The sequence below is a fragment of the Pan paniscus genome, chromosome 22 (assembly GCF_029289425.2).
Source record: "Pan paniscus chromosome 22, NHGRI_mPanPan1-v2.0_pri, whole genome shotgun sequence".
Classification (NCBI taxonomy): domain Eukaryota; kingdom Metazoa; phylum Chordata; class Mammalia; order Primates; family Hominidae; genus Pan; species Pan paniscus.
The window spans coordinates 42,143,285-42,153,059 of record NC_073271.2 but is presented as its reverse complement, the minus strand read 5'-3'; the positions used below and the strand labels follow the sequence as shown (position 1 = coordinate 42,153,059).

Sequence of the window (9,775 nt, the reverse complement as noted above, 5' to 3'; positions counted from 1 at the left end):
GTAAATAAGACCGTGGTATCGGTATAATACCAAATATATGTGTGCGTGTGTGTGTGTGCGTGTGTGTGTGCGTGTGTGTGTGTTTGCGTGTGTGTGTGCGTGTGTGTGTGTGTAGTCCAAGTAGTTAATTTAACGTGAATTAAAACCACAGTGACACACCAATACATACCCACTGGAACATCTCAAATTAAAAAGACACCAGACGTTGGGGGGTTGCGGGGCTGCCAGACAATGACACGGTGCTGGTGGGAGTTTAAGTGTCACAACCACTTGGCAGTTTCATAAAAGGCTGAGTTTGTCCTCACCTGATGACTCAGGCATTCCACTCCCAAGGAGTTCCCTAAGACACACCAAACTCATTCCACACAACGACGTGTACAGGGATGTTCACAGCAGCTTTATTGGTGACAGCTAAAATGTGCCGACAGCCCCGTCCACCACCGAGGGAACCACCGCAGCAGGAGGGGTCTGTTGCCAGGACGGGCCCTGCCCAGCTGTGAGCGGCCAACAACTGCTCCGCAAAGCAGCAAGGAGGAATCGCGGAGGGACGGGGCTGGGCACGGAGGCATCCAAGCGCACAATTCCATTTCTGTGCAACTCCAGGAGCAGCCAGGGTGACGGCAGGGACTGAGAGGCAGGGCTGTGGGTGACGGGCAGTGACTGAGAGGCAGGGCTGTGGGTGACGGGCAGGGACTGAGAGGCAGGGCTGTGGGTGACAGCAGTGACTGAGAGGCAGGGCTGTGGGTGACGGCAGTGACTGAGAGGCAGGGCTGTGGGTGACGGCAGTGACTGAGAGGCAGGGCTGTGGGTGATGGCAGTGACTGAGAGGCAGGGCTGTGGGTGACGGCAGTGACTCAGAGGCGGGCTGTGGGTGACGGGCACATTCCATGGCTCCACTGTGGCTGCGGTTCCACGGCGGGTGCACCTGCAAGAAGGCATCGAAGTCTAACCCTTACGATCTGCACTTTCTCTTATGTAAGTTACACCTTGACGCAATTGACTATGGAAATTAAAAAGCACCTGTGTTTGAACGCGAGGGGGTGGCCTTCTCCTCGTGGCTGCAGCGGCTGTGGAGAAACCAGGTGTGGCCAGTGTCTTAGTGCGGCTGCTGCAGCCACAAGGAGACCACAGACCTGGCGGCTTCAGCAGGAGACATTTATCCTCTCGCATCCGGAGGCTGGAAGGCCGAGGCCAAGGTGCTGCAGGGCTGGGCTTGGTGAGGCCTCTTCCCAGCTGGCAGGCGCCCGAGTACGCCGGCGTCACTGGGGCCACAGCCGTAGCCGACCTGGGCTCCATCCTCCTGACGTCATTTAACCATCATCACTTCCCAGAGGCCCGGTCTCCAGACACAGCTGCGCTGGGGGCGAGGCCTTCAACCTGTGAACTGGGGAGAACACAAACGTTCAGTCCCCCGCGTCGGGGTGTGAGTCTGGGGGCGTCACAGGCACCACGACCTTGCATCGTTTTCCAGGCCCACAGACCACGTCTTTCCACAGGGCTGTGAGGATAAAGAGCGGGAGAAACCATAGAGACGGGAGGGAAGGGTTGGTGCCGGATGAGGGAAGGCGTGATGCCAGGCCAAGAAAACCCCAGGCGGTTCAGATCTTTGGAGAGGAAGGGCTGGCATTTTTATCTGGAAAAAGATGCTGAGAAAGCATTGGAAGCTTCTCACGCTGGGGCGCCAGGGGCTCTGTTCTCTGAGGCTCCTTCTTGTAGGACTCTGGACGCGGATGCCCCGTGCGGAGGGGCTGCCGAGCCTGGACGGTGACCGAGGGACCTGCTCCCCACACTGTGGTCTCATGACCCCACCCCACACCCATAGATCTTGGGAGACTGTGAAGAGCTTTGTTTGCACAAGTTATGTCTATCAACATTGATTATATCAGAAATTAAAACAGAAATCCAAAAATACTGATGTATCGATCCGTTTCACATTAACAAGGATAAACCCACTACATTTTCACATAATATGTTTTTAATTAAAGCAATTAAATTATCGTTTCCCGAACGGAAGATCTGTGAGGAGTATGCACTGTTTTTCCCTTTTCCAGTCTGTTCGGTGTCTGGCTTCACGGGAGACAGCTGGTTCTCGGAGCCGCTTCTGTGTTCAAGCCGCTGCAATGGGGTTTTGGGCAAATCTGTGGAAAGTCTGGCCTCACCGCACACTTGGAGGGAGGAGTGCCTCGGCAGTCCTCTCAGATAACTGTGGATAAGCTTCGATTCGATCCCCAAACCCAACAAGCGGTCCTGTCTTAAAGGTCTGTTGGGACGTGAGATCTGAAACTGCATCGTGGGTTTTGTACTTGGAACATTTGTGAGAGCGAGAATGTGTCAGTTTCATCATCAAAATAAGTTTGGCCTCACAGAGGATCTCAGGAACCTCTGCGGTCCCCAGACTGCACTTTGAGAACTGCCGTCCCAAGTTCTTGTGTCCCCTCCTCCCAGGCCAGCCAGCCCCGGGCGTGGGGGGTGCTCCAGGAGCCCACTGCGGTGTTTCAGTCTGGCCTGGAGTGGGGGCTGCCGGTGAGGGATCTGCAGTATGGGGTCCTCCCCACAGGGTCCGCACGGCTCAGAGCAGCGCAGGGCTGGGCCAGCCTCTCGAGAACCCAGAGCCGGTCCAGGGCAGAGCCAGGAGCCGACTTGGGGCCTCGTCTGTGGGGGCCTCTCCCATCACAGCTGCCCAGGCCACCGTGCAGCCGCTGGGGACTGTCCAGCCTGGTGCTGGCAGGGTGGGGGCACAGGGCCAGACGCTTTGCTATGTGCTGACCACCAGTGACCACCGCAGCAAGTGGTCTGAAGTGGGCTGTGTGTGGAAATGGCTGTGCGCCCTGCAGAGGTCCCAGGTTCTCCACTCGCCCTCTAGTCCACACCAGACCCCTTGGGAGCTGCAGCAGCCACCCCACCTCGCAGCCTGCATGGCTCCCTGCCCAGCTCTGGATGGGGGACTGCAGGCCCTGGCCCCCTTCACTGTGCCTGGCGGCCCCTGCCCTGCTGTGCCTTGACTGGGAAGAGCTTCTGCTTGTGGAGCAAAGTGGGGAGCGGTGTCTGCCTTCAACTGAGCATCCCCTGACCCCGGTCCATCTTATTTCCAAGCCTCAGGGGTCTGATTCCAGAGCCGATGGGACCAGCCCAGTTCCGCACAAGCAGCTGTTGGCCTCGCCGTCCCCGTGCCACCTTGGAGGGCTGACAGTGTGTGTGACAGGGCCAGGCCCCTCTTCCCAGACCCCAGTGTCACCAGCCTGGCTCCCTGGGACAACGTGACGCCCCATTGAGAGAGGATGCCAAGGGCTGCCAGGGTGCAGCCAATGCTCCTGACTTGTGGGTGACCTGGCCTCACTTCGGGGACCCAGCAGGGAAGCTGTCCACCAGCCGTGTTTGGAAAGCCTGCCCGGGATGGTCAGGGTGCCGTCCACTCGCCACTGTGCTCCGAGGACCCTCCCCAGAGAGCCCCGCTGTGGGCACAGTGAGTTCTGCGGTGGGCCCAGAGGGTGGTTTCTCGACGGTGGGGGTCGCGGCGGCTGGAAGCCCTCCCGTACAAACACACTTCGTTCACTGGCCGTTTGGTGGAGGGTCCGCCATGAGGGCGCCGTTTCTTCACTCTCAGCCATGGGCTGTGCCTCGGAGCCCTGTCCTCCAGGTCAGACGCCCAGCGGACATTGGAGTGTTGACCTCCAGGGATGAGGGTGCCAGGTCCCAAGAGTCTGGGTCAGCTGCCGGGAGGTCTGGGGGTGCTGGGGCCACAGCAGGATGGGTCCTGGCCAGGGGCCTGTCCTCCTGACCTCCTGTGTGTGGGACTTGGAAAGCTGACTGGGGCTTCCTATTCTTTAAAAAGAACCCGATCATCCATCACACCCCAGGAAGCCCTCTTCAAGCCCAGCAGGCATTTCCTGCTCAGGGCTGGGCTGTCCCCAGGTGTGCGTGCTGAGCGGAACGTTCTCCTGGCTGGAAAATGCGCGTGTTCACCTCATGCCTATGAACAACAGATCTATAGGAAGGGAAGAAGATCAATAAACAAATCCCCTCCCCCAGGAGGAAGCATTAGGCGATTACGCAAAGAACTGGTTTGATGAATTCCCTTGGAAGCAGTGGTACGCGTGTGTCATACGCTGTGGAACTGGCCTCCCCAGCCTCCTATTCAGCGTTCTCCTAACCCCCTGATAAGCAGCTGCAAAATGTGTCAGGCCAACGGGAGAGAGGCCAAGTGTGGCCTCCGGCCCGTGTCTTCATCTTCTCAGGGCCTCTCCTAACTGTCTGGTGCATCTGCCTACATTTTCTCAGGAATTGGATCCGCAGATGTCTGGTTATGCAACTGCTTCCCATTTTCAGCCAGAGAAGTTACTCAAGTCGGTTTGGAGAGGAGCTTTGCACGGATTCGGCCAGCTGGGCTTAGTGAGAGGCCCTGGGGCTGTCTGGGACAGAGGAGGGAGGCAGTGCGAATGCCTCTTCCTGGGAACCGGAGCCAGGAAGCCTTTGCAGAGGCCACAGTCGCCTTTTCCCAGGTGGTGCCGGAGGAGGAGGCCCTAACTGCTTTCGATGCAGGGGGCCGCCCCTTGAGCTGGGCCAACTGGGAGAAGGTGGACGGGGAGTTGGTCAGCAGGGTAGAGGGCATGGAGGGTGGTGGGTGCAGCTGTCAGGGACCACAAAGTTACAGCAAGCCCAGGAGGAGGTTAGAAATGGAGGAGGGATTTGAAGAATCACCTCTGGAGAGGTGCCGTTTACATACAGGAAGATGCACCCACTTAAAGTGTATAGCTTGATGAGTTCTGGCAAATTTATATAACTGTGTGACCATGAACACAATCAAGACGGAGAACATGCATTACTCCAAAAGACCCCTCATATCATCCGTAACATCCAGCACCCCAAAAAGATCCCTCATATCATCAGTAACATCCATCACCCCAAGAAGACCCCTCATATCATCAGTAACATCCATCACTCCAAAAAGATCCCTCATATCATCAGTAACATCCATCACCCCAAAAGATACCCTCATATCATCAGTAACATCCATCACCCCAAAAAGATCCGTCACGTCATCAGTAACATCCATCACCCCAAAAAGATCCCTCATATCATCAGTAACATCCATCACTCCAAGAAGATCCCTCATGTCATCAGTAACATCCATCACCCCAAAAGATCCCCTCATATCATCAGTAACATCCATCACCCCAAAAAGATCCCTCATATCATCAGTAACATCCATCACCCCAAAAAGATCCCTTATATCATCAGTAACATCCATCACCCCAAAAGACCCCTCATATCATCAGTAACATCCATCACCCCAAAAGACCCCTCATATCATCAGTAACATCCATCACCCCAAAAAGACCCCTCATATCAGTAACATCCATCACCCCAAAAGAACCCTCATATCATCAGTAACATCCATCACTCCAAAAAGATCCCTCATATCATCAGTAACATCCATCATCCCAAAAGATCCCCTCATATCATCAGTAACATCCATCACCCCAAAAAGATCCGTCATGTCATCAGTAACATCCATCACCCCAAAAAGATCCCTCATATCATCAGTAACATCCATCACTCCAAGAAGATCCCTCATATCATCAGTAACATCCATCACTCCAAAAAGACCCCTCATATCATCAGCAACATCCATCACTCCAAAAGACCCCTCATATCATCAGTAACATCCGTCACCCCAAAAAGACCCCTCATATCATCAGTAACATCCATCACCCCAAAAAGACCCCTCATATCATCAGCAACATCCATCACTCCAAAAAGACCCCTCATATCATCAGCAACATCCATCACTCCAAAAGACCCCTCATATCATCAGTAACATCCGTCACACCAAAAAGATCCCTCATATCAGTAACATCCATCACCCCAAAAAGATCCCTCATATCATCAGTAACATCCATCACCCCAAAAAGATCCCTCATACCATCGGCAGCATCCGTCACCCCAAAAATATCCCTCATATCATCAGTAACATCCATCACCCCAAAAAGATCCCTCATATCATCAGTAACATCTGTCACCCCAAAAAGATCCCTCATATCATCAGTAACATCCATCACCCCAAAAAGATCCCTCATATCATCAGTAACATCTGTCACCCCAAAAAGATCCCTCATATCATCAGTAACATCCATCACCCCAAAAAGATCCCTCATATCAGTTACATTCATCACCCCAAAAAGACCCCTCATATCATCAGTAACATCCATCACCCCAAAAAGATCCCTCATATCATCAGTAACATCCATCGCCCCAAAAAGATCCCTCATATCATCAGTAACATCCATCACCCCAAAAAGATCCCTCATATCATCAGTAACATCCATCACCCCAAAAAGACCCCTCATATCATCAGTAACATCCATCACCCCAAAAAGACACCTCATATCATCAGTAACATCCATCACCCGAAAAGATCTCTCATATCATCTGCAGCATCTGTCACCCCAAAAAGATCCCTCATATAATCAGTAACATCCATCACCCCAAAAAGATCCCTCATATCATCAGTAACATCCATCACCCCAAAAAGATCCCTCATATCATCAGTAACATCCATCACCCCAAAAAGATCCCTCATATCATCAGTAACATCCATCACCCCAAAAAACCCCTCATATCATCAGTAACATCCATCACCCCAAAGACACCCCTCATATCATCAGTAACATCCATCACCCCAAAAAGATCCCTCATATCATCAGTAACATCCATCACCCAAAAAAGATCCCTCATATCAGTAACATCCATCACCCAAAAAAGATCCCTCATATCATCAGTAACATCCATCACCCCAAAAAGATCCCTCATATCATCAGTAACATCCATCACCCCAAAAAGACCCCTCATATCATCAGTAACATCCATCACCCCAAAAAGATCCCTCATATCATCAGTAACATCCACCACCCCAAAAAGATCCCTCATATCATCAGTAACATCCATCACCCCAAAAAGACCGCTCATATCATCAGTAACATCCATCACCCCAAAAAGACCCCTCATATCATCAGTAACATCCACCACCCCAAAAAGATCCCTCATATCATCAGTAACATCCATCACCCCAAAAAGACCCCTCATATCATCAGTAACATCCACCACCCCAAAAAGATCCCTCATACCATCCGCAACAAACCGCCCCACCTCATACAATCACTGACTGGCACTTTGTCAGCATGGATGGGTTTGTGTGTGGCTTTCCTGTGGTGGAGTAATACAATATGGACTCTTCTGGCCTCAGCATTTGTTTTTGAGGTGCATCCAAGTTCGATTGCCGGGCCGGTGGTGGCTCACGCCTATAATCCCAGCTCTTTGGGAGGCCGAGGTGGGCAGATCACCTGAAGTCAGGAGTTCAAGACCAGCTTGGCCAAGATGGTGAAACCCCATCTCTACTAAAAACAGAAAAATCATCTGGGCACGGTGGCGGGCACCTGTAATCCCAGCTACTCCGGAGGCTGAGGCCGGAGAATCGCTTGAACCTGGGAGGCAGGGGATGCGGTGAGCTGAGATCACACCATAGTACTCCAGCCTGGGCGACAGAGTGAGACTCCCATCTCAAAAAAACAAAAACAAAAAAATAAAAAATAAAAAACACCTGTGATTGCCGAATGTCCCCTGGCATGGCTGTGCCACAGTTGCTCTGGTTTGGGGTCCATTGTGATGAAGCCTGCTGTGAACACTTGGGCCTGAGCCTTGGTGAGGATGTGTCCTTCTGTTTCTTGTGGGTAAACGTGTGGACTCGAGTGGCCGGGGTATGAGGCAGTTGCGTGTTTAACTTCCTGTGAAGCTGCTGGTTTCCCAGGGTGGTTGCACCATCTTACATTCTCACGAGTGGTGCCTGAGAGTTCCGGTTCTTCCACATCCTCAGTAAACACTTGCCTGAAGTTTCCACTATTTTTGTGGGTGTGCCGTGGACTCTGATCGCGGTTCTTCTCTGGGTGTCCCTGACGGTGGTTGGGTCTGAGCTCTGGTTCCCGAGCTCACTGGCCAATTGCATGTGTATCTTCTCTCAGGCAGTATCTGTTCTAATTATTTCTCCCCCCCTTTTTTTTTTTTTAACTTTTTGTATTTTTTTTTAGAGATGAGGTTTTGCCATGTTGCCCAGGCTCACCTTGAACTCCTGGGCTCAAGCAATCCTCCCACCTCGGCCTCCCAAAGTCCTGGGATTACAGGCAGAAGCCACCATACCCAGCCTTTTTTAAAAAAAAGTTTGAATTTTGAAATAATTTTAGAGCTCACAGAGAAGTTGCAAAGAACGTACAGAGTTCTCATATGCTCTTCAACCAGTGTTTTCAATATTATCTACGTAACTATCAAAATCAAAGCATATCAAAACCAAGAAACTGACATTGGTAACAAACTGTTCACTGAGCTACAGATCTTGTTCAGATTTTGTCAGTTTTTCACATGTATTTTTTCTGTTCGTAGTTCACAAACTTATGGATTTGTGCAGCTATGATCACAGTCGGGATATATGACTTTTTCATTCATTTTTCAGTCACATTCTGCCTCAAACCCTAACCCCTGGCAACTACTTATCTGTTCTCTAGCTCTACAACTTTGTTATTTCAAGAATATTATGTAAATGAAACTATATAGGATAAAATATATACATATAGAGAGAGAGAAAAAAAGAGAGAGAGAGATTGGCCTTTTTCATTGAGTATAACGCATTTGAGATCCATTAAATTGTTGCATGTCTCAATAGTTGTTCCTTCATGTTACCGAGTAGTATTCCCTGTGTGGATGTCCAAGTTTATTTACCCCGTCAACTGTCGAAGAGCATTTGCATTCCTGGAATAAATCCTACATGATCATGGCTTATAATTATTTTTATATATTTCTGTATTCGATTTGCTAAGTTTGTTGATGATTTTTGCATCTTTGTTCATGACAGACATTAGTGTGCCATTTTAAAATGTTGTTTTTGTCTTCTTTTGGTGTCAGGGTAATATTGGTTTCATATAATCACACAGGAAGTGCTCTTTCTTCTATTTTCTGGAAGATATTAGATAGAATTGGTACTATTTCCTCTTTAAATGTTTGGTAGAATTCACCAGATGGTGAAACCATCCGGGCCTGGATATTTCTTTTTTGGAAGGCATGTTAACTAAGGAATTTATTAAAGAAATTCCATTTATTTAAGAGTTATAGAACTATTTGGATTATCTGTTCCACTTGGAGATGTTTTGGTAGCTTGCTGTTTTTGAGTAATTGGTTAATTTCATGCAATGTGTTGAATCTCTGTGTGTAGATCTGTAGTATTCTGTTTTCCTTTTAACGTCTACAGAGTCTATAATTTTGATATCCCTTCTTTTATTCCTGATATTATTTATTCTCTCATTTTTTGTCAATTTTGCTAAAGTTTTATGATTTTCTTAATTGTCTCAGCAACCAGCTCTCTTTCCACTGATTTTCTCCATCATGTTTTAAGTTTCATTGATTTCTGTTCCTTTGTTCTACTTGCTTTGGGTTTATTTTGCTGTCTCAAAATAATTTCTTGAGGTGAAAGCTTGGATTATTCTTTTGAGATCTTTCTTCTTTCGTAATATAGACATTTAGTGTTGTAACTTTTCCTCCAATCACTACTTTAGTTACATACTTCAGGTTTTTATATATTTTCATTTTTGTTCAGTTAAATATTATCTTTAAATTCCCTAGAGACTTTCTCTTTCTGGATTATTTAGTGGTACGGTGCTTAACTTTTAACCAGCTTTTAAGCAGTACAGCGCTTAACTTTTAAGCATGTATCTCTGTTATAACTAGTTTAATT

The 9,775-nt window shown here is 49.3% G+C and overlaps 1 protein-coding gene across 1 annotated transcript; it reads right to left on the bottom strand.

Annotated features, from left to right (window-relative positions):
- Positions 1 to 340: 340 nt before the first annotated feature.
- On the bottom strand, positions 341 to 1,690 carry LOC134729731 (uncharacterized). The gene is made up of 2 exons (XM_063601333.1): positions 1,021 to 1,690; positions 341 to 925 (listed from the first exon to the last, which is right to left on the bottom strand). The coding sequence occupies exons 1-2, from the start codon at positions 1,294 to 1,296 to the stop codon at positions 341 to 343; spliced, it is 861 nt and encodes a 286-aa protein (XP_063457403.1). The 5' UTR covers positions 1,297 to 1,690.
- Positions 1,691 to 9,775: the final 8,085 nt, after the last annotated feature.